This window comes from Psittacula echo, assembly GCF_963264785.1.
Source record: "Psittacula echo genome assembly, chromosome: Z".
Taxonomy (NCBI): domain Eukaryota; kingdom Metazoa; phylum Chordata; class Aves; order Psittaciformes; family Psittacidae; genus Psittacula; species Psittacula echo.
Window position 1 is genome coordinate 27,116,564 of NC_137742.1, and position 25,701 is coordinate 27,142,264.

The following is a 25,701-nucleotide window of genomic DNA, read 5'->3' on the forward strand; positions in this document are numbered from 1 at the left end:
AGTACACCCATATCCTTTAGTATCCCTGTCACTGGCTTCATCCCACACAGGGAATACTCTGCCAGTTCTTGTCCATTATGTCCAAAAGCTGTTCCCTACCTAGCTGGACCCCCATTGTTCTTGGCCTGGACTCCTTCCCAAGTCTCTGATCTTCCAGGGTCACTCAGGATCATCTTGTACCACAAATTACAAGCTCCCAATTCCCTCACTTGGCTCTTCCTTTGCTAGCTCAGAAACAAACTCTTGGTAAGGAACCCGATGACAGGAATAACTGATATTCTTACCACCTTTACATATTTTGCGTCTCATCTCCATCCAGCCAATGACTCCAGCTTTTTCTTCCACTTACTGTCTTTTCATAATTCATTTCTATTTTAATGCCCATAGAAAACAATCAGAGATCAACTTTATTTATCTACATTTCTACATATTTTTGAACCTGTTTGCAGACCCTGAATTTCTCACAGAATAGCACAGTCCTTTGCGGGGCTTAGACACCATGCCAGAAAGCAAAAAGCTAATCCCAGTGACAGCTGCTACTGGTAAAATCATTATCATGAGTTGTTAAATAAAGTTATTATAGATTAGAAAACATCAGTTGTAAATTCTTCTGTTATTTTTGGAAGGTTGAGTGATCGTCTTTCAAGACTGGTATAAATTGCTTCTAGTGGGAGGTGGCTGTTTCACCATTTAAAACCACTGTGCATGCATCTGTCCATGTTCACATTCTCAGCAGAAAGTTTTCTTTCTACTCTTTTCAGAGTTCTGAAAACCGAAGGCATTGAAGAAACACTGCCAGAGCCTGAGAACACCAGAGTGGCTGCCACTCCCTACCCAGCTATGACTTCAAGGAGCAGAGGCAAACCACTTCCAACTGGGGGTAGTCTAGAAAGGAATGTATTCCCTAAGCAGTTCTTTGCCAAGGAATTTTTGCTTCAATACACAACAAATGCGTTCTGATTTTGTACTATGCATAGTAAGGTGTACCACACAAGACCTGAACAGCTGAAAAGAAAGCCAGGGCTATGTATTTCTGAGTTTCTTCACTGAAATAACTTAGACTGCAGGTGGGTATGAGCCATTCTTTTAAAACTGGTATTTGTTATTTAAAAACACAATCTCTCCAATGAGGACAAGAGCATATTTGCAGGTGTAGAAGTTTGAATTGCTGATCAGGAAAACAGGTAGAGACACCTATTTGAAAATTTTGTCAGTGGTAGGAATCAGCCAGATCATCTGCCACATGCAGAAAATTACCCAAGCCCTGTCACCTTCCCATTCTAGAACAATACCTGTATTTTGATGGCAGATGGTTCCTGGCTTTGAAGGTAAGCTTTTCTCTCCCGATAATTTTTTCTGACTAAGAATCCCCTTGCTCGGGCTTGCAGCTGAACAATCAGATTTTCATTAGCAAGCCACAGCTGCTCTCGATTGTAATCTGCTGTAACTTGCCCGACAATGCTCTGTTAAGAAATCATGGAAAAAGGTCATTTAACAGAAAAAAACCTCATGCCAAAACCATCCTGGAATTTGCTCTGTATTCTCTCTACCATATCACAGAATCATTAGGTTTGTAAGGGACCTCTGGAGATTGTGTAGTCCAACCCCTCCATGTACAGCTTCTGTTTATCCCATCCAAGCCTCTCTTATTTAACCCCAGAGTTTTATCAATATGAAGGAAAAGCTACTTTGTTATCATTGCAAATAAAAAACCCTGATTGTGCAGAAGCTTGTGTGATCTACTTTGTTCTAAGTTATATTTCATGTTAATGCAAAATCTCTACAGTAAGAAAGTTCAAGTATCACACTTGTCCTATTGAACTTGGAGGTACAAGAATGCTGTCAGATAATTAGATTTAAACATAAAAAGTGCTTCCGCATGCCCCTGAATACATCATGAAATTCCTTGTCACAGACCAATGCGAAGTCCAAAAAAATATAAAAGGATATGGAAGCTATTAGACTTTCCTCCATCAGTGTCTGCTGGTGGTCATTAAAAAGTATGCTGTAGCTTCCATTTAGGAAGTCCCTGAAGCATTGTCAGACATCAGACAGGAAACTGCGCTAACACTGCTTAGCCTTAAGTTGCTGCTATTGTCAGAAGCAGCTAAAGTGATCTTAAGTCTTACCCAGCACAGGCTCAATCCTTGATATTGACATGTTTTGCTATCTCTCTCAAATGCTTATGCTGCATTTGCAATAAAAGCAAACATTTCAGCCACCTACCTGGATTTCTTCACCAGTTAACCATGAAGTTTTCGGTACAACTCCTTCGGGGGCATCACAGGTGCCTTCCTCAGTTTCCACATTGTAATAGTAATCATACAGGTTTTTCATTACCAGTTTAATCCATGGACTTTCATTAGAATCTAAGAGCAATACGTTCCATTAGTACACATCTGTGCCCTGCTACACTGCTACATTACAGCTCTTCCTACTCATTTCTCATCTCTGCGTTTGCTACAAAGCCATTTTACATGCAAAGGTACTGTATATCTTGGGCCATTTTTCTAGTAAGGATGTTTTCAAAATATTCTGTTAGGTGGATCAGGATCATTCTTTTAGAATGAAACAGCTGTGATGTAGTACAGGTCCTCTGCCAGGTTCTCCAAACCCCAACACACTGAATCAGTGCTTGCTTCTGAAACAGCATGCACTATATCTTCCATCAACACTCACATAAGTGGAACTGAGACTGTTTATAAAAAAATGTTGTTCTTGTCTTCTAGCCAGATGCTGGCTTTATTGACACCTACCTCACATGGGACATTTTCTATACCCACATTGTCTTGTTTAATGCTTTGGTAAACAAGGCTGTATCCTGACAGACAGGAAAAGCCTCATTTCCTCATGGACAAGGCCCCAAGGTAAATCTGAGAAGGGCAGTTGTACAAAATGCTCTCTTAAACCCATGCTGCAGGATGAAATATGTCCACCTACTCTAAGAAAGTGTACTACATTGACAGTAACTTTTTCTCGTAGTTGTTAGCTAATCTTGGCTGCATTAGCTATGACCAGCTTGCAGCTCTAACATGACAGAACATCCCATCATCCTGCTATAGGCAGGTTCTAGCCTAGCTTTTGCTGATACCTGCTGCTCTGGCAATGCCTAGGGACCACAAATGGACCATGGACACTCTGGCACAGCCTGCCTTGCTCTTTACAGAAACCTGTAAGGCTGAATTGTGCAGCCTAATGCTTTTCTGCACCTACTACCAGAAAAAAAAAAAAAACAACCAAAAAAACAACCAAACAAAAAAAGAAACTAAACCAGAAAAGAAAACAAAAACCCCCCAAACAAAACAACACCAAACTAAACCAACAAAAAAACCAACAATAGACAAACAACATACTCCCCCCAAACCAACCAAACAAAAAACCACCCAACACCCATACATCAGAAAATGACATGGTTTTCTGAGGGTGTGGACTACTCTATTGACAGTCAGGAAGCTGTCATAAATTCACTCAGAGGCTAGTTTGAGACTCTAGAAAGTAATAGCTAGACTCTAGAAATAGCTAGACTCATTCATCAGCATGTACTGTGGTCTGGATGACACACAAAACTGTTCAGCATCTCACAAAAAGCTCTTGGACAAGTATGACACTTCTCAAAAGATTTAGAACCAGCAACTGCCTTCCTCAGTTTACAGTGATTTTAAGTAAAACTTCTGTGCTGGTTTTCCAGTTGTCTCCGTAATACAGACGCATGGAACTGTGCTATTCAGGAAGTTTTTTACCTTCTCTAGCTTTCAGATTCTTGGCTTCAGAGAGGTTCCTGAAGTAGGTTTCAGCACGCTCAGGAATCACTCTTAATCCAAACTTGGACTGCAGTATCATCAGGACTGGCTGTGAATCACCCTTCTCCAAGCTCTTATTAATCACTGATGTTCCAACAGCCACTAGGGTAAAATAATGACAGAAAATTAAGTAGATTATGCACCCATAGCTCTAGCCTCCAGCAACCTTGATAACGGACTTCTAATGTTGGCACACACAGACAGAATGACATACTCAGTAATTCAGTGCTTCATCCATTAGCAGCATCCTTCATGCTTGTAAGGACAAGTATTTTGGAGAACAGCAAGCTTGTTAGATAGAAAGGGTACACTCCACCCATGCTGGGATGCAGCACAAAGGAGAATGATTTGAGGGCATAGCTGCTCCCCCCCATCAAGTGACACACCAGATGACACCAGAGCAGAAGTTGGGGACGGTAGGTACCCCTGCACTTAGTCTGCCCTAACAGAAAGGCCATCATCTGCTGATCACTTGGGAGACTTCTAGAGAAACCTGAAGTCATTAGGTTATAAGCTGTAAACCTTAATGTTCACTTTTACCGTACAAAATGGCAATAAAAACTGATCGCCTCAAGCAAAGTCTTTAAACACTAAGTATCCTAGTCAGGATCCTTTCTTGTCCTCACCCCCTGGGAGCTTGTTTAAAGCTGATGCAGCAAATGCATGCCTCTGAGTTTGGCATAAATGCAGCTCTTGCTTCCAGGGCACAAAAAGTGCCCTGAAATGTGATGTTATGAAGCATGTTCAAAGTTATATGATGTTACCCACACTGTTTCAGGACTTCTAAGTGTCCCTTGCTTTGTGCCGTTCCCACCATCACCAAAGGAGCTGGTATCACCACACCTGACAGCATGTGGTAGAAAATGCCACTTCAAAGTGCCTTACACACTAGAGGTATACACGGCTTTAGAAACTGCTGCTCAGGTCTTTAATGGTGTTCCTTCACATCTAAACTCAAGATCCATGCACAGAAAAACAAGTGATTAGACACATAGCCAGAATATCTACCTCATATACTGACCTAAGTGAACCTGCCTACCTTTGCGTCTCACAGCTGCACTTCACACTGCAACACCAAACACTTTTCCTTACCTTGTGTATATCCAGATTAATACAAAAAAGATCCCTCCATGTTCTCAATTGATCTGCCTACACAGAGCAGACCCAAAAGGTGGGTCAGTAGCAGAAGCCTACACACAGGAGGCACAGCATGAGACTGAGCTAGCAGGGGAGCATTTCAACAAAAGAAAGTTTTTCCTTGTGGTTAATTTGACTAAGGTGAAATAGGTAGATTTAGCTTGACAGTAACAGATCAATCTCCAAATACTCTCACAGCCAGCTGAGAAAAAGTGACCACCACACCACCACTGTCTGGATTCCTACAAGACAGGATCCCGATATATTTCTGTGCTTTGAAACAAACACCTGCCAAGCATACTTGTGCTCCCCATGAGACTGGAGAACACTTTATACCACAGTTGTGGTCTTGTGATGCCCAGGCATTCGACTTCAGCAGTGAGGAAGCAGGAAAAACTGGGAAGTCATGGATTACCAGCTTGCTGCTGCTGGCCTAGGTGGTTCTGGAGGCTCAGCCCTACTCATAATGAGACCTATGTGCCTCATTAACTCTGGTCACCTGTATTTGAATGCTTTTCTTTCTCTTTTTCATCCTGTAGTTACAGCTCTGGAAGCTGTTATAAAGACAGAACAGCACACAACCTAGCTAACAGTTGTTTCTCTAGGTTCCCTGGTGCCTGGCTTTCTCCTAATCTTTTAATTAATTATGCCTTTGTTTTTGAAGGAAAAAAAAAATGTTTATAGAATCATAGAATAGTCAGGGTTGGAAAGGACCTTAAGATCATCCAGTTCCAACCCCCCTGCCATGGGCAGGGACACCACACACTAAACCATGCCACCAAAGGCCTCATCCAACCTGGCCTTGAACACTGCCAAGGATGGAGCACTCACAATTTCCCTGGGCAGCCCATTCCAGTGCCTCACCACCCTCACAGTAAATAATTTCTTCCTTAGATCCAATCTAAACTTCCCCTGTTTAAGTTTGAACCCGTTACCCCTTGTCCTGTCACTACAGTCCCTGATGAAGTCCCTCCCCAGCATCCTTGTAGGCCCCCTTCAGATACTGGAAGGCTGCTATGAGGTCTCCACGCAGCCTTCTCTTCTCCAGCCTGAAGAGCCCCAACTTTCTCAGCCTGTCACCATACGGGAGGTGCTCCAGTCCCCTGATCATCCTCGTGGCCTCCTCTGGACTTGTTCCAACAGTTCTATGATCCCTAGCCAAGTTCAATTCTAACTGGGCCTTACCTTTCCTCACCTGGTCCCTAGCTTCCCAGACAGCATCCCTGTATTCTTCCCAGGCCGCCTGTCCCTGCTTCCACCTTCTATAAGCCTCTTTTTTCCTTTGAATTTTCCCGAGCAGCTCCTTATCCACCCAAGGAGGTCTCCTGGCCCTCCTGCTGCACTTCCTTCTAGTTGGGATGCAACACACTTGAGCTTGGAGCAGGTGATCCTTGAATATCAACCAACAGTCTTGGGACCCCCTGCCCTCTAGGGCTGTATCCCATGGAACCTTACTAAGCAGGCTCCTGAAGAGGCCAAAGTCTGCTCTCTTGAAGTCCAGGGCAGGGAGCTTGCTGCACACTCTTCTCACTGTCCTGAGGATCTTGAACTCGACCATCTCGTGGTCACTGCAACCAAGGCTGCCCTGGAGCGTCACATTTCCAACCAGCCCTTCCCTGTTGGTGAGCACGAGGTCAAGCACGGCACCTCTCCTTGTCGGCTCCTCTATTACTTGCAGAAGGAAGTTGTCTTCCACACAATCGAGGAACCTCCTGGATTGCTTGTGCCGGGCCGTACCTTCACTCCAAGAGATGTCAGAGTGGTTGAAGTCCCCCATGAGAACAAGGGCCTGTGAGCGTGAGGCTTTTCCTATCTGCCTATAGAGCACTTCATCCACAGATTCCTCTTGATCAGGCGGTCTGTAACAGATCCTCACAGTAATGTCCCCCATCGCTGCTCTCCCTTTAACCTTGACCCACAAACTCTCTGTCGATTGCTCACCCATCCCCAGACAGAGTTCCACACTCTCCAGCCTATCCCTAACATAAATAGCGACTCCAAAAAAAGGGCAAAAAGAATTCAATAGAAATTATTTCTTTCCACTGAAGCTAACAATTAATACTGCAGCTGTTGCTCTAAAGGAGGGCCATGTGAACCCTGTAAAACTATGAGATAAACAGAGCTTATCCACCCCCAGCTGCAGAACTGCAGACTCCAGTCCGCTCGTGCAGCAGTTGGGATGCCAGTACCAGATCAACACTGTGAAGGGCTTTTTTTGGCACCCATCCTTTCAAACAGCTATGATATACAGAGATAGATGCAGTTGTCTGGGGCGATAAGGCCAAAATCTCAAGAGGGCCAAATATCGGCTTTTTCCCATAACTGGGACTATTTTATGACAAATTCTGTTTTGACAGACAGACTTCCTGTGCAAGACTAAGGCTGGAAATGGTGTCTATTCCCAAAATCTATACAGCTGATATTTTGCCAATCTCATTGTGCCTTCCACTTAGATAAGGAGTACAATAGTTGAACTAGCGCAAGGAGTGAGGCAAGGTGATGCAAACCGCACAGCAGCAACACAGAGAATTAGGGAGTCCACCAGCATTTACGGAACACATCTTCCTAAATGAATACAAGAGAAAGTCCTTTACTGACGGGGAAGACAGTTTGTAAAAGCCTTTTAAAATTTTAACACTGTAGTATTTAGGATTTATAGAAGTCATAAAAATTAGTTTGGAAGGAATCAAGACTGCTTCAGTACAGCTGCCAATACCTTCTTTTATTGTACTGCTGATTTTATTGCCATTACTGCAGCAATCTCAAAAATACACTTTGTTCTGACTAAAAAATATCTCACTATGTTGCAAAAGTTTTGCAGTGGGATGTGGGGAGCTGTTTGCCTTTCAAAAATAGTGTCTCTGAGATAGATCAAAGCAAAGTTCATTCCCAAGTTGTGCTGAACTTTAAGTTTAGACTACGTGAACACACATGCTATTCCTGAGATAGGAAGTGTTTGTTATAGGAAGTATCAGGTTCTGTGCCGTGGGGAAATTTTAAATCGTGGATTTTAGCTGCGAAACCTTAGAGCTCTTCTGAAGAATGTGCTGTGCTGACACTGCTTCCTTTCAACCTAGAGGGCAGAGTACAGGAGATTAGTAGCTATTTCCACAAGTGGCTTGTTACAACAGTTCTACTGATCATACTTGATTGTGAAAAGCTGTGAAACACGGATTAAATGAAAAGATTTTACTGCGAAAACTAGCTATTAGATGGAGTAGTGGCCTATCTGAAGGGGGGCTATAGGGATGCTGGGAATGGACTATTCATCAGGGACTGTAGTGACAGGACAAGGGGTAACGGGTTCAAACTTAAACAGGGGAAGTTTAGATTGGATATAAAGAAGAAATTCTTTACTGTGAGGGTGGTGAGGCACTGGAATGGGTTGCCCAGGGAGGTTGTGAATGCTCCATCCCTGGCGGTGTTCAAGGCCAGGTTGGACAGAGCCTTGGGTGACATGGGTTAGTGTGTGGTGTCCCTGCCCATGGCAGGGGGGTTGGAACTTGGTGATCTTAAGGTCCTTTCCAACCCTAACTATTCTATGATTCTATCATTAGCAAGATTGTCTGGTATTGGTATATGGATAATCCTGTGCTAATTTTTACAGGCTGTTTATGAGATGTATTCTCAACGCTTTTACACCAGTGGACACAAATCGGAATGTTTTCAAGTGGCTCTTTAGCTTTAACTTACACCTGTTTACAAGCTGTGCATTTCATTCCCTTCTTTGTGCTCAGACGTTTCCTCATGGCTCTGGATGGCATTGATGGAACACCGGTTTTGTCCACAAGAGAAGGTACCAGTGCTCTTGAGTGTAAGAGCTCATTTGGTACAATGTTTATGAGTCTGACTCCATCTCAGAAAAGTCAAATGAGGTGCTTTTCACTGCAGATGTGTGACCTATGAAAATACTTTGTGTCTTCAGTGTATCTGATTACAGTCATTACATCATTGAGACTGTATTGATCAATCAAATCAATTCTAAAGTAACAGCTACACTACATGCAGTGTTTCTGTAGCAGGGATGGAGGGTTTTATCATCATAGCTAGCTGTGTTTGTTTTCTTCCACCCACAACTTCCCAAACACTAACTACTGACATAGCCTGCCTATAAGTAAACATTAGGCTGCTGCACTGCACTAATGAAAACTGAATGCAGTGCTGCAGGAATGCACTGACTTCAGCAGTTGTATTCACAAGCTCTTAGGGTGCAAAAGAAGGCGACACTGACTCACCCAAAGTCAAGTCAAGCAGAATGTGAACCAATACCCAATGCCAAGCTATCAGTCTCAGCTGCGCTGTGCTGGCCCAAGGCAGGAAAAAATTGGGACCCCATCATGTTCTCCAGGGTGCCCCATACACCCAGCTACACTTGCTTTGACATTAATTGCCAAAGTGTATTTCATATTATGAATAGTTCTCTAAAATTATTATATTAAATCTAAACTTTGACAGAAGGTGTTGAATGCATCCAGTACACAATACTCTGCCAGTACAAGCCTCCACGTTTTTGTGATAGATTTCCTCCTCCTTACAGATTGGAAGAGTATGCACTTCAAAAAGCCTGAGGGCTTTTTCTACACCATTTTGAAGTCGTTATATTCTTATTTCTTGTTTGTTAGCAATTAAAAAAGGCATTATAATGAAATTGGAATTAACAAAGTTGCAAATGTGTAAGAATTTGTTCTTATAACATGCCTCAGGATATTAGACTTGTGTAAGCAAAATAAGATCCTGAACAGTATATCCCTTCTTATTCACATATCTTTCCATTTCACCAGCTTTATGAAGATACACTGACAGTAAAAATATTAGTCATGATGTTAACCTATATAACTAAATCCACTGAATTATTAGCCAAGCCTTAAGGATTACCATTTTGTATAAAACCAACACCACCGCTGAAGATCCAAGTCACCCAAATTTTCAGTATGACAAAGACCTTGCATTCATTTCTTTTGATGTATTTAAATGGCTACCACACTTCCCTGATGTGGAAAAAGTGAATTACAATTTCAGTTTTCCAAGACCAAGAAAACAATGAAGATGTAGGGTAATGCTTACAGATTTCTGCCTCTTTTATATTATTATTGCCATCACTGATTCCTTTTTGTATTTCATCCAGCCACAGAAGTGCTGATTCATCTTGGGATTCCTGAAAAAACAATAGAGAAAAGCCTTGAAAAAACTGAATTATAACAAAAGTTGTCTGAACCTACTCATACAGCTCTTCTCTTTCAAAGCCCTTGGACACTAAATGAATTTGACTGCTTAAAATCAGCAATAAACCACATTCATATTCTATTTGCCGACCTCAATAAACTCCTGTTCAAATATAAATCTCTGACAGTTTTCATGTATAAAAGACACCATCCCACTAAAAATCAATAAAAAAGTTGAGTGAAGGTAGAAACATTTTTATTTCCATGATACGAAGGCAAAGTAATCAGACTGCCAAATGAAACCACACATTATCAAGCAGCACTGTGACAGCAGCATAAACAGCACAGAGCAGAAGACTCCAGGAAGTTGGCTTTCTTTCAGAATCCCTTATTTGGAAGGGATCCGCGTGTACATCTGAGTACACATCACGCTGGGAAATAACAGCAAGAACTGACATAGGACAGCTCAGGATTAGGTGTCACAGCTCAGGTGGCAAATGCTTCAGGAATTAAGCAGTAGAGCAGGTCTCACTCTTCCTACAAGCATTAAACCCAAGTTAAAACAGAAGGTGTAGGAAGCAGGCTCAGCATTCCTGCTTGCCAACCCAGCTCTGGCTGCCAGGTTTGCAGATAAGCCAATGCTTCAGCTGAGAAAATAGGATTTCAGAGCTAAAGTGGCCTTTAAAATCTAATGGTGGAGAGGGGGAGTGAGGTGTGGTGGAGAGGTGGGAGGGGACAGGGAAGGGCTGGGAATCCTTCTAAAGAGGAAATAGGAGTGCCAGGTCTGTAATAGGCTAATGATGACAGAAACAGGAAAGTACTGATTTGATAAAGATCTAGGACTGTTTCACACAAATATTTCATTAAAAAAGCACCCAGAAACTCTCTCAAGCTAAAACAGAGTGGACAAAGAGCCAGTTTTGCAAAGTATATCCCCTGGTTTTATGCCCAACTCCAGGCCAAATATCCAAGAAATTTGTTATCCACAGAAATTACAAAGACAGGGGCAAAAAGCCCGGAAGGCAGATTCTTCAAGTCTGTATCATATATGTAAACAAGGTAGCAGAATATCTAAATAAAATCAAGCAGTGTTAGGCAATCGCATGACAGTGAACACACACCACAAGTTTTTCCAGCAGGAAAGTTGGAGTTAACACTTGACAGAATATATAGTAAATTCACAAACTACAGCTGACAATTTTGAGAAAGGGATTGAAAAATTGAAAAGAATCCCTTATCTTGTATCCAGCTTTTACACACTAGCTAAAAGAACAGATGCAAATACTGCTCTGGAGCCAAGTACAGCTTATGCTGAGCCTCGCTGCTAGCTTGGAAGCCAGACCAAGGCTTGGGCTGATTTTTTTCTGCTGAAGCAAGCCATTGTTATTCGTCATTCAAGAAAGAAAACAAAACAAAACAAGCCAGACAGAAAAAGGAAGAGATCAACAAAATAGCAGATGAAAAAAGGGGAAAGGCTTTAGAGGCTGCAGACTTGGAGGGGTGGGAGCTGTCTGAGTGGAGCCGGCAGCCAGACTGAAGAAGCGCAGACAGTTAACAGTGGGTAGGGAAGCAGAAGGCAGAGCAGATCATAGTTTTCTTAAGGCATGTTTGTATATGTGGCTTGCTATCACCTTTGCATTTGCTAAACCAAGATCCCTGCACTCCTCTTCAAGCCTGGCTGCTTCCTTGAGAAGGCTACAGAGTTCAGCAATTTCAGTCTGTGGATGGGACCCTTGAGGATTTACTAAACCACACCTTTTAATTTTTTTCCAGAAACACCTTTTTACCCCAAATATCTGTATGTGTAAATTCCAGTAGGACCCCCCATGTCAGCTCCGGGCTTGTGGTGAGTTAGGAGTTAAATTGCTGCTATAAAGCAATTTTATCTCTGTGTTGGGCAGGGGCTGAAACTGAGTCATGTGTGCACAGATGCATACGTCACACCCTTTTGCTGTAGCAGACAAAGAACAAACTAGCTGCTTGCCATAAACTTCATGCCTACAGGATGCTTCTGGAGGACAGATCCATCATTCTTTAGCCCCTTACAGAGGGGAAAAAGGTCCCCTCGAGAAACAAAACACTTTGAGATGAACTAGGTCAGCACTGTTGTTTGGCTAGCTGGATTTCACGTACTACAATGAAGATACTGATTTTCACTGGACTGCTCTCTCTTACCTCCAGTCTTTTCACAACAGGTGAGTCTATTCCATATTTTAAGTCAATAGCATGGGCTTCTTGATAATGCTGGCACTTTGACAGCTTAAATGAGTTGTACATTCATCATTACAGAAAACTATACTCTAGGAAGTCTCACTTCAGGCAGATTTTTATCCTTCCATTTCAGTGACACCTTACCTCCCCCCAGTCACTTTCTACAGTAAATTTTATTTAAGGAAGTTTCTGTGCTAACTGATGACACATCTTCTCTATAGTATTGTCTGATATGACAACCTTAAACCTGTAGTGTTGTGCTTTCTGCTTTAAAAAGTTCAACAGAATTATGCCTTCACAGATGGTGCTATTAGAAGGAAATGCTCAAATAACTTTTGTGACAAAAATAGACAAAGCAAATTACCAAATAGTAAGCCCTTTTTTCCTTACTATAATTAAATCTTTTTTCAAACCATGCTAATTTTTAAAAGGTGGTTTTCATATATACAATATATATATATGCACATGCATGCACATATATGTCTTTAAAAGAGTGATTAGAATTCATTTCATGGATTAACTATCCAGAAAATTACTAAAAGAGATGCAATCTACTAATTATAATTTCAAAATATTCTACCATAAATCTTTCAGTGAGCACCGCAAAACTGTTTTCCATATTTTATTCCAGTATGGAAGGGTAAAAGAAAAAACACTTAGGTTTTCATCCAAACTTCAGTCCACTTGTGAATTTCAGTTTCAAGATGCATACTCTAAGATTTACACAAGTCTTTTTGCATTAAACACATCTAAGCAAATTTTCAAATGACAAAATTAATTACACAGCTGTTAATTCTGCAAAACCTATTTCACAAGTTATGGTTTTTAAAAGTATTTGGAACATGTTTGTGTTTCATTTGGAAATGTCAGTGTCCCTACAAAGGTCTCTACTAAAGACTGAGGAGCAGGCATTAATAAAAGTGGCATCACTGGCCTTGCTCACATGCTAATGATATTTACACGCTGAAAATACAAGTCCAAGCATTTGTTTCCTGTTCTCAAGATTAACTCCCCATTCTCACACATAAAGAGATGAAAAGATACGGTTTACTTTAGTCAGAAACTGAGTAACAACATTAATTTGGTACGTGAAACCAAAAATATTGAGGGTTGTTTTCAATTTTCTAAATTGAAACTTTCAGACTCTGTTAGACATGATAGCTTTTTGCATCTTTGCAGTCATGAATTTCATCCATGAAGTGACAAGGATAGTACTGCTGTTTGCTTTGGACATTCTGATCAAGCCTAGATCAAGGCTGCTGCTGATATGATGAGTTTCCAACATTGTTTTTACTGGAAAAAACCCTCTAGAGGTGATAGAGATTACCCAGATATCTGATTCCTCCCTCCCTCCCCCCCTGCCCAAGATTACTGAAAACATGAAAAATGCAAAAAGCTACACCTAACACTAAATTCATTCCAAATTTTCAAGTTTGGGTGTGAGATGACAAAAGTCAGTGAAGACTGTCCTTGAGTGCATTTGACATGAACACCCAAAGCGAAGGAGAATACAACCAAATCTAAACATATACTGCTTTTCACATAGAGATGTTTATCATTCTCCATTCCTGAAGGTGAATTATATTGCTAATCAAATAGTTTGGTCTTTTTAACAAGGGGGGGATTTTGTGTTTTTTTGTTTTGTTTTGTTTTGTTTTGTTTTGTTTTTAACTTCAGAATTTTCACTAAATGGCTCTGCAATTAAAACTGTGTCACTTATCAAGACTTTCCGCGGAATTTCAGCAAGAGACTATGATTACATCCCTCCGTATGCTATAGAAGGGGAAACAATGACCGTTCCTATCAAAGAACACAAATGCTCTTCAAAAAAGTCAAATGACTCCACTTTAACAACAGTGAATAACACCACGCTGGAGTATCTGACTAGTTCTCTGAGTACCAAGCTAATACCCACCGTCTACCTCAGTGCTGTTTTATTGGGTGTGCCGTCTAATGCCATCATTTTGTGGATGCTGCTCTTTAGAATCCGGTCTGTGTGCACTGCCATCCTCTACACAAACTTGGCTGTTTCAGATCTGCTCTTCTGCATCATGCTGCCCTTCAAAATAGTGTACCATATCAACGGGAACAACTGGATATTTGGGGAAATGATGTGTCGAACTGCCACTGCAGTGTTTTATGGCAACATGTACTGCTCCATTCTGCTGCTCATGTGCATCAGCATCAGCCGCTATGTGGCCATTGTTCATCCCTTCACCTACAAGAATCTGCCGAAACGTGTCTATGCCATCACAGTCTGCGCTACTGTGTGGGCCATTGTCTTCCTGTATATGCTGCCACTTTGCATAATGCAACAGAGTTATTATGTGAAACAACTGGACATTTATACCTGCCATGATGTGCACAATGCCTGTGAAACAGTATCTTCCTTCCAGTTCTACTACTATGTTTCTTTAGCTATCTTTGGCTTTTTGATACCTCTTGCAACTATCATTTTCTGCTATGTCTCAATTATACAAACTCTCAAGACTCATGAATGGTTCTGGTATGTTAAAGTCAGTCTCTTGATCCTTACCATCTTTGCTATTTGCTTTGTGCCAAGCAATATCATCCTTATTATCCATCACATCAACTATTACTATTACAAAACGGATAGATTGTATTCTTTTTATCTAATTGCTTTATGCCTTAGCAGCTTAAACAGTTGTCTTGACCCTTTCCTTTATTTTCTGATGTCAAAAATTAGAAATCAATCGAATATTTATCTAACAATGGTTAAAATAGCCAGGGAAAAATGAATTTAGTTCTATATTTATAATATTGGAGTTATGATTTTGTGTAGTATTAATCCAGGCAGCAACAAACCTCAGGTGCAACAATTAAACTTAAAATATTAAAAAGTGTTAAGGAACACAAACTCAATAAAAATTTACTTCCTTCCACATGCCACACAAGGAATATCTTCAGAAATATAGTATTCCAGCCCTAAAATACACTGCCACCTCTCCATTTCCTTCTGAGAAGATCAGTTTCAGGGCCACAGAGAAGAAAACAGAATATCAGTCACCACAGCCTCTGAACACCAGAAGAGGGGTCAATGTCCAAACAGCACTTTAGGCCCATTCATGATTTCCAAATACTTCAAATTAGCTCCCAGCCCCACAGTCACTTCAGGGACAGTGATGTGAAAAGTTTTTGGCCCAGTGGAAATGGGAACAAGTAAAGCACTTTCTATGTGCCTGGGAGCTGTTGAGCTTTACAGGACCTCCCTGTCACATGGCCAAGAACAAATACTGCCCTGGATGCTGGAAATGAAGAACTAGAGTCCACATAGGTTCAAGGAGCAATAAATCTACAGCTGTAGCCAAGAAGCCTGACACTTCCCAAGGCAGAATCTCCTATGATTCTGCTTAACCAGCTTTGCACAGGAGGCTTGTTCTTCCACTTCGTTATCGCCTGCACTCCTTTAGCCTATGAGGATTGCTGGGAGCTAACCCTTATCAGTGTTAATTCAGGCATTTATTATTCTTGCTTGGTAAGCAAAACAGGGAAGCTGTTTTGTAGTATTCTCTATTTCCACATCCTCACAGGAAATACCTACAGTGTTACAAATACTGAAAGTAGTTATGATTGATTGTCCATGTTAATAAAGCAAAGGGTCAGCTTTTACATTTACAGAAACTCAAAAGCTGCGTAAGTTCCTGCAAAATGAGCCCAATGATTGGCGTTTGTAATGACAGCATAAGTTACAACAGTAAGACAGGAATGTGAAAAAATGTTTTACATCTGTTTGATTGTAGTATTGTAAAAAACTTTACTTAAATAAAATAATTTGCACTGGAAAATGTCTTCAAGGAATTTGAAGCCTGACAAGACTCCCCCTTTTCAATTTCTTCTGGCTCCTAATTTAAGTTAGTTTTAATCATAGCATTTCCTCAACATGCATAAGAACAGATTTTAAAGGTAACTAAAATAATCCAGATATTATAAAACTGTTGTAAATAGAAGAAGCCATTAACCTAACTGCAAAATCTGTATGTCTATGACTCAAGAAATAAAATAACACAAGAACCATTTCAGAGTTTGACACATCTGTTTCACTCTTCAGCCATCGATAGTACCCTCCCTAAACACAGGCTTTCTCTTCACTGGAACCTGAACAGTCTTGGTTTGAAATGGTGTTGAGAACTGCCATACGCTGTGGTTTAAGATTACAGGAATAAACAAATTCCAGGTTTGCATTTTAAGTTTCAAGCAAGGAACAAAGAGGCACGATCTGAGATTAAGACCTGTAAAGGGTATTCAGAGATTTCAATGCAGACTTTACTTCTCCAAAGCCACCACAGCTACAGGGATGTGACAGCAGGCTGGCTAGAATAAAGTGGGCAGGTTTGACCCATATGTTTTTCTATACACTGGGGAACACAGGAAGTTCACAGAGAGATCTATCTGATCCTTGTAAATCAAGTATTTCCTTTTACTATGGCTCACTCTTAAAACATGCAAAAACAATTAAAGGCAGATATGCTTTATAAACAGGGCTCAGAAAAATTTGGGAGTAGCCAGATTTAGACATTGCATCTTTTCAATTCTGTTTGAATTTTTTATTTTTTAAAGGAAAGTTCAATCTAATTCATATCTTTACCTAAAGGGTAGTAATGTCCTTGTGATTGACCAGCATAGAAAGCAAGTCAGATCAATGCATCTAAGTATTTCTTTTGGGAGCACATATAGTAGAGTGTCTAGCTCTCTTCCTAAACAAGCTATTTCTTAAACAAGCAATGCTCCTGTTTACCGAGGATTTTAAGCAGCTATCAAAGGACTGCAAAAAAAGATACCTCAGGAAAGAAAGGCTAGTGGAAGTCTCTAGGAACATCAACAATTTTTGAACAAGAAGATTTTAAAGAGATTGCACAATTTTTGTTCCAAAACTTGGAGACACCCATTTGTTTCCTACCAGCACATTCACAAAGGGATGGGAGCAGGCACCACGTTTGTACCCAGGGAGCGAGCCCAGGCAGGGCTGCTGTGTACAAGCACGAGGGCACGTGCCCTGGACACATCCCAGCTCACTATGCATACACAAAGGGTCTGGCACATCCCAGGCCAGCACTGCACAGTCACCACCTGTAGAGACACTGCACACAAATACCAACCCTGACCCTTGAAGGTCAGGTAAAGTAGTCAGCATGCACCAAACCCTCCCCAGCACACATGGAAAAGGAGGATGCTTCTTAGCATTCAGGGCTCACTGAAACCAGCCTTTGCCTGGGAATCCAAGCAAGAAATCGAGATATGCAAATGCCTTCTGAAAACTCTGACAGTAGATTGCTGAAACACACTGTGTCATAGCAAGTACCACTAGTGGCCAGGTAGCTGGAAGATATTTGTACAAGCCAAAGTTCAGTTACTTTCTCCAGCTGACCGTATTACTTTATGAATGTGTTATGTGAATTTTAAGCATCTTTTCCAAACACTGGACATTTTAAGTCCTGTACTGGTAGCTTTAAGCTAATCCTGCATTCAGGCACATCCTGCAAGCTGCTAGGCACATCCTGCAAGCTTTGTTTATGCTTCCCTGAGCTGTGATGCTAACCAGGGAACTGCTTTTGGGGAAGCAGATAGCAATATCCTGCTCAGATAGGCTTAACTGAAGGCACATACAAGACGGTCAGCTTGTTGCATGATAAAGCAAGAACAGAAATATGTACAAATCTCCACTGTTATGAAACATGAGATTTAAGCAACTGGACTCTTTAAAGTACTTACCTGAGGTCTGTTAAGGAACACTATAAGGTCTTCAGCATGACTATGACTGCATTCTGGAAAAAATCTCAATTCCCATCCGTATTATAACTACCTGCCTGACACAGTCTAGTAACTAGATCCTTGCACAAATTCATAACTACGTCAGGGCCACTGCTGCCTACATTTTATAATAGCTACAGCAACCTGGTAGAATTAAAAATAAGCAAGGTTACATCCAGTCAGAAGTGACACATATACAGAATATGCCTTAGTATTAATATCTTGAGAACTGATCCCTTTTTGCTAGTCAGAATAGTAGTGGAAATTACTTAGCGATAGTTTGTTGTCAGTAGTTTATTTAGAAACATCTAAATAATCTAAACATCAGAGCAACAGGACAGGAATACATATGTAAGTGAAAGGAATTAGCATTTAACTTCTCACAAACAGCAACAGTCAAAGCTCTAACCTTGCATTTCTGTGCTTTGGCGTGGTGCAGAACATCCTGGTAATGCCTTGCATTTACTGGCCTCACATCTTGCAGCTTGGCTGTGGGCAACAGCAGGGTTTCTACAGTTTTCTCAGGATTTCCTTGGTCAATTGCTTCATTAATCTGACCAATTGCAATGATTCCTATGAAATGGAAAAGTTATTAGAGACGTAGTTATCAAAGAAAAAGATGCAGTTTGTCTGATCCTAGGTACAAACAAAGCAGCAACACGAAGAGCAGAAAAATCAAGTAACAAGAAGCAGAGGCAGCAACAGCAGCTGATTTAAAATAATTTTTATTCAGGTATCCCTGTGAAGTTGTGCAGTGTTCCTTTCTGTCACAGTTACTGATTCATCTGAATCTACCTCTTCAAAAAAATCAAATTTAGCCTTCCTGAAAAAAGAAAAACTGACTTCCCTACTTTCAGGGTAGGAGTATCTACATAAAACTTGAGGAAACATTGGGCATCATATTTAAATATGCTCACCTACATATTAGCTTAGCACAGAAAGACTTATTCTCAAGTGATTTCAGACCAAATTGTTTGAAACCCTGATTTGGACAAATACATACATACTGACCTCTCAGCTACAGCATTACATATCAGCTTAACCTCACTGCTTTTAATTTTACCTTAAATAACCAACTTGATAATGTTGACCTTAGGAGTAATCGCATGATTGTTCAAACCAGTGACACCCAGAACTTCAGTTGACAAGTAACTTCAGGGCTTGCTTACTGAAACAGAGGGCACGCTTCTTCATCCCTTATCTGCCACAAATAACCATCCCCAGCCAGTGTCACTGAAACCGAGTGCAGGTTATTTAGTACTAAAGACTGTCTGCAAGACCACCTTTCTTAAGGCCTTTTGCAATTCCAAGTGACTTCAGAAATTCAGACAAGAAAGTGATTGTGTCAGTCAAATTAACTGCTCAGCATCCCACCTTGCCAAAGGACACCAAGCTGCAAGCAAGCCATGAGTGTCCACCACAACTAGATTTAGGAAGCAATACACAGTTTTATATAGTCAGTTTTAGTATTTCTGCAATATAAAGCTTCCTTTACCAGTATGAAACAATAGCATGCACAACACTGATGGCATTATGGAAAGCACAAAAGTGCTGTGCATTAGTGCCACCTGGAAACAGCCTGAGCCTTATGAAGTCTCTTAAATTATCCTCTAGGCTTCTTCCCAATGACATACAGTCTGAAAGCTTCCCTTTCCTTTCTGCAGCAAAGTGGGCATAAATAAACTCTAAATCCATTTATATTAGAAAAGTAGGCATAACAAGCAACTTTCACATAGGAAATCAAGTTACCTAGAAGGAGAGCAGGACTGATAAGTACACTAAATAATCTCTCACCAAATCCCTTTTGAAAGAAGAAAAAGAAAAAAAAAGGAGCTTGGAAATAATTTAATATTAAAAAACTCCTTTTCCACAGGACACTGCCTGTAATTTCTTCACATATCCCCCAGTACTCTTACTCTCTTTGGCTGCAATTTCTGCAAAATCCACAAAGCAAGACCATCCAGTGTAAATACTGGATGATACTGCCAAGTGGATACTGCAGGACCATGGCATTTGTGACACTGCAAAAGACAGACACCCCACAGTACCTTTCAGCCAGCCAAAACACAACATAGAATACTTCAAGGACATTCAAAACCCAGCAGGTGTTCAAAGCTGTTTTAATATTCTTCTCTCTCAAAGAGCATCTGAACAAGGCCGTTCAGCACAGATACTTGGGTATCTAGAATCAGAATATCATCCGGCCAGGCGATGTAGAGGGAAAATTACTTACTTTCATTTTCTTCTTTAATTTGGATATTAACCATGTCAATGCAGTTCTGGATATCATTCCAGCTTAAATAATCTTGGCCTTGAGATGAAGCCTCTGACTTAATAGACAATAGTGTATCAGCGTAACTATAAGAAGATATAAAATACATAAGTGTATTTCGTACAAAAGATAAACTGCCATAAAGAATTAGTCAGACGTATCATCCATCATTTAGTGCCTAGTATTTTTTTCAGTGAATGAATATCAGGCAAACTCATTTCTTGACAGAAATTACACACGCATGCAAGCTTCCTTGCTTGTTCAACATATGCATTTCAGGATCTGAAAAAATGGCCCTGTACACTACATCAGAGCACTTTACTTGGCAACAGGGGATGATGGTAATACATAGGCTGGACGTACACTTTGCTGCATGGTGCTACAGATAAATCTAGGAGAAACTATGGTTGGCTTCTTGACACAAAGTCAGCAAACAGAATTTCAGCCCTAGCATGAGGTAGCAGCACCTCCTGCAACCTCCATGCTCCCTCCATGTGGAGGATGATGGACTATAGGCAGAGGAAGGGTATAAAAAATGATGCCTCTCTCCCCTATAGCTCAAGGTCCTCAAAGCAAGGGACGTGCAGCTTGTGTCTACTCTTCTTAGAAGGATTATAGATCAAGATGATCTGGAAACTTTCACAGTAGTGTAATGTTAAATGATTTTCATATTCCTGAATCAAGCACGAAGCTGCCACAATATGTCATATCAAGTACTTATCTTCTATTTCCAGCAGAAACCTGAGAAAGTAATGGTTGCCAGAAAACACAGAAGACAATCATGTCTGCTCCGATTTGCCCTTCTGGCATTCATCAGTCTGTGTTTAAGGACTTCACGAGCTGGAGGCTACCTGTTACTTTAATAGTTGCAAACAATGCTGCGTTCCACTAATTTATCTACTCGAATGTGAAATATTATATATTCTTGAGGGATGAGTTGCACTACTTAAGTGTTTTGTGAGATGGCAGTTCCTTATGTAAATTTTAAACTTGATAGTGTCCAATCTTTTCCTGCTCCAATTCTCAAAAGAAAATTAAAGCTGAAGTTATAAAAGAAAATAGCAACATTTATCAGCCTGCCCCACAACACGCATGCTTTTGCATACCTATGTCATATTTCCCCTAACTTCTCACTTCTAGGAGACACATTTTTAACAAGTTCATGACTTCTGCTAGAAAGCCATTGAACACCATCTCCCTCACTGAATTTTTTCTAGCTCTGCTGTAATCCTTTGGGTATTGTGCAAAGCTTCCTGCAATACTCAGCATATGTTTGGCAGTACATTTACATAATGACATCAGAATTTTATTCTGTAGTCCAACTAATTCCTAGTACTTCATTTGTATTGACTGGCAGCTTAGTCTGAAAGATCAGGTCACAGTAACTCCAGCCAGAAATGCTGCACTTGGGCACTTTGGGGCCTATTTCCTTATGGGGCTTGCTTATTATATTTGTAATGTTGCTTTTCTTACAAACACCACCTCACATTAGCAGAAGTCAAGCGGCAAATTAATTTTACTCCACCTTATGGCACTCTGCTCCCTCTAACCAAAACACTGGCCTCTTATCCCTATCCTGACTGCCCTCCTTCCTGCTCAGAGACACCTAAGCAAGAGTCACTCTCAGTTTCTCGTCCCCTAAGAGCCACTGTTGCCCCTTCTGCCTAGTAACGTCTTCCAGCAGCACATGGAGGTTTTCCCTACCAGTGATGGAGAGGCAAGAACTGTCCTATGTCCCCATGCTCTCCCCCACACTCTGGGAGCTCATGTCTCACACAGATCAGTGTTGCCTGATAGTTTTTGCAGGTACACAAAAGAATGGAGAGATAACAGCACATGGCTGTGAGAAGTCAGGCATGTGGCAGTGCAGGCAGCTGAGTGGAGGTTATAACTCCATGTTAAACATGCACATGTACCACAGCAGTGTACTCAGCTTTTTAGCAAGGAAGACTGCTAATTTTTTCAAGAACTTTTCAGTTCTCAAGCAAAAAAGCCCCAACAAAAAACACAAAATCCAAGTCAGCCATGGTTTAAGGGCTCTCCTGAACCTTAACGCATTAAACACTACCTCATTCCAAAGATCATCTTCCAGTATTGCAGAGAGGTTACTGATTAACAGTTTCCTGCTACAGTTTGTTCATGTTTTAGTGTCTGCAAAAATTCATGTCGGATCTTAACATTTCCTTTTGGAAGATACATCTGAGGAGTGTAATTTCTTATATTTACAGATACAGAGCTAGTTCAGCAATTGTCATGTGATGCCTTATTAACTTATAATACAGCTGTTTATCTTGCAGCTCTTTCAGCTTCATTCACAGCACAACACAGGACAGCCTGCTTAGTAAAATGCTTACTTATCCTTTTGCAGAAATCGCCGAGTTACAGAATCATAAAATAAACTAGGTTGGAAAAGACCTTTAAGATCATCAAGTCCAACCATTGACCCAGGACTGCCAAGTCCATCACTAAACCATGTCACTAGACATCCAGTCAAGACAAAATGAGCCTTTACCGTTGAAAGTTTTCCTCTTCCAGATTATTGAAGCCAATACATGGGGTTCTGAGATGATTCTTTATCATTAGGAGGTCCTTATTTTCCAAGGCCTGGTTTAGCAACACAACAGCTGACAACATTTCTACTGCAATAGACAGTTCATCATGTGCCAGGTAGTTCTGTAGGACAATAATGTACCACAGTCAGGAAGCTAAGTAAGCAGTGTAACAAATTTAAGTTACACAGTCTAGATACCATCAAGGAGATGGACTTGATTTAATAAGCCTGACAAATTTCCTACTCACAGGCATGTCAGGTTAACACAGCACTGGTGGTAGAGCTTACTGGGTTTGCTACACATCCCTTCAGCCTTTTCTTCCTTTGGGCCACAGTCCCATCTATTTTTGTCTTACTCTCATTGCAGAGGATTACTTTTCTACACTATATAGTGTATTTACAATAAATACAATATAACAAAACAGAGTTAGTCCTCATTAACAGCATGCAACAATTAAAAAAAAAAGTCAGTTGATTTGTTGCAACACAAGAGCTCAGCCAGAGCAAAGTGTCAAAAAATGAATTTTTGATTCAATATTGCCTATTCAACCAAAACCATTCATGCAATATGTAACACTATGGCAACAGAATCAAGTTTGATTTCACACAACAACATGCTATGTTTGTGCTCTTTCATGGTTTGACTACATAACATCAGCGAGCAGCTCAAACTTTTCACTCTTACCACAGCATTCTGTTGTTGGAGGTTGAACAGCTCAGTCTGATAGAAAACAGCAGCAAATGAGTGAACAACAGGCAGCTGTGCCTCCGGTTTCATCAGTGCAACCAGTGTTTTACTAGGATCACAGTTACGAATTGTAGTATTGATATTGTCAACTGCTATAAGTTCTAGGGAACAGCAGGGAAAGAAAAGCCTATTAATTTTCATATACCATTTGCTCTTTATGCCATGTAGATGACAGTTAGGTTATTCAAAAGAATATAGTTTGCTGTCATTAGAGAAAAACCAAGCATATTCGTGTGAGATTCTTCAAGACACAACTGCTGAATGTAGCAAAACCAGTGTCTTTTGAAAGATATGCAGCAAATAATTGACTGGAGGACTTTGAAGTTTCTGGACTTTTAGATATTAGTGGCTGCTTATTCTACCTTTAACCCAAAACAAGGAGCCGACTCCAGCCTAACACAGAGAAAGCCCTAACATCCCTCCTGGGTTTGCATGTGGCAGGTACTGCTGGGTATGTCAGCTCCAGTGCCCCAGTCTTGCTTCACCACTAATGCCCCTTTCCTTCTGCACTCTATTCCTTCCCTTGACTCCTCTTTTCAGCAGGACCTAACTCAGCTAGCTAGAGCAAGCCTGTACTGTAACAAAGACATTTTACTCTCCATTTCAGGTTGAAATCTGCCACATACTGGGGGGGTTGGGATTTTCAGTAGCTGAACGACGGGAAAACCACATGCTATGTCTTCCAGGACTTCCTCTGCATGCCATCTCTTCTTTGCTTGTCTACCAGCATGGAAGATCAGCCCTCACAAGCACTACCATCTGGAAATATTCCCCTTCTCTACAACTCAGATTTAAAATCAAACAGACCACCACAGAGTACGAGCACTACTCATTTCAGTACCTCAATAATTCACCTGGTTTGCTTTCCGCTGAACTGACTTCAGCAGATGTTTGAACCTAGCAGAAAAACGCCAAAAGACACTTTCCAGTTGAGCAGCTGCAGAAACCTTACAAAAGTCTTTAGCTTAGGCATAGCCACTGTAACTGCACACCTAGAGTCAACTTTGAAGAAACCCAGGCCAGGACACACCCAGGAACACATTGTACAAGGGACTGCTCTGGTCTTGCACAAAGGGAATCAACCTTGAAGGTTAGACCATATGTGGTAAAGAATGACAATTTTAAGTATCATTTCCATCTCCTCCCTTATCTGATGGCTTTTCTGTACACTATCATCCAGGTAATGTTTTCAGTCACCAGTGACTGCTTAAGTCTGTAGAAGACTGCTTGTACAGCAGACACCATCCACAATTCATGTATGCAGCAACACTCAGATCTTATTATACAACACAAAAAATTTTGAAAACCTTTCTATGCAACCAGGCCCACCTAAACAAGCCTCTTGGTCATATCGGGCCATGTTGCTCTTGAAGGTCCTCACTGCTGGCTTTTCCTGAGGTTATGAAAACGAAAAAGCTCTCAAAGCTACAGTGTGCATGCTTTTTTGAGAGAAAAATGCAAAGAGGAAAAGAGTCAGAGTCCACAAATGGACTAGACAAGCTCTGCAGTGAATAACCAAGCTAATGATTTCTAATTCAGGAACCAAGCATGCAATTTGCAAAACACAATTTACATTGTTCACATTCCAATAAGAAAACCCACTGTTTTCACCTTTCAAACCAAATATAAGAAATATGTTGGTCTCCAGATCACTGTTACTGATTTTCATACATCACACTTTCCCTTCTCGTTTCCTTTACCAAGGAGCGACTCTTCTAGAAAAAGAACTGCTCACCATGTCTAAACAATCTAAAATAGGCTAACATTTGGTGTAGCAAGTCAAACTTCTCTTCTGGCTTACATTGACTTCACAGGACAGCCTTTCAGTCACATGACAAAAGCAATCAGCTTGAATTGAGAGCATTGGAAATACCATCAGAAACAAAACAGCCACTAAGCCATGCCCAGATGTAGCAGTTTAATGAAAGCTGAACTTCCTAGCAAAGAAGATTCCAGTCAAAAGCAGCAATACATGCACTGCAAATTTAGATCCCCTTTAACTATATTTGCTTTAGAAATTATAACTTGTCTTGTGACATTCTTAGCAGGGT

General features: G+C 40.8%; 2 protein-coding genes across 4 annotated transcripts in view; one reads left to right on the forward strand and one right to left on the reverse strand.

The window, feature by feature from the left end:
* IQGAP2 (IQ motif containing GTPase activating protein 2) overlaps positions 1–25,701 on the reverse strand; it is a 141,873-nt gene that overhangs the window by 25,174 nt on the left and 90,998 nt on the right. For all 3 annotated transcript variants that reach the window (XM_080637049.1, XM_080637047.1, XM_080637048.1), the window contains 8 exons: positions 23,588–23,751; positions 22,864–23,024; positions 20,313–20,437; positions 18,489–18,652; positions 10,002–10,092; positions 3,741–3,902; positions 2,227–2,369; positions 1,293–1,463 (listed from right to left, as the gene is read on the reverse strand). In XM_080637049.1, the coding sequence (XP_080493175.1) occupies positions 1,293–1,463; positions 2,227–2,369; positions 3,741–3,902; positions 10,002–10,092; positions 18,489–18,652; positions 20,313–20,437; positions 22,864–23,024; positions 23,588–23,751 (1,181 nt within the window). The remainder of the gene's footprint in view (positions 1–1,292; positions 1,464–2,226; positions 2,370–3,740; positions 3,903–10,001; positions 10,093–18,488; positions 18,653–20,312; positions 20,438–22,863; positions 23,025–23,587; positions 23,752–25,701) is intronic.
* Positions 12,237–15,069, forward strand: F2RL2 (coagulation factor II thrombin receptor like 2; the record flags this gene model as incomplete). The annotated part of the gene is made up of 2 exons (XM_080637050.1): positions 12,237–12,294; positions 13,988–15,069. 2 exons carry the CDS (start codon positions 12,237–12,239, stop codon positions 15,067–15,069), a joined length of 1,140 nt encoding a protein of 379 aa, XP_080493176.1.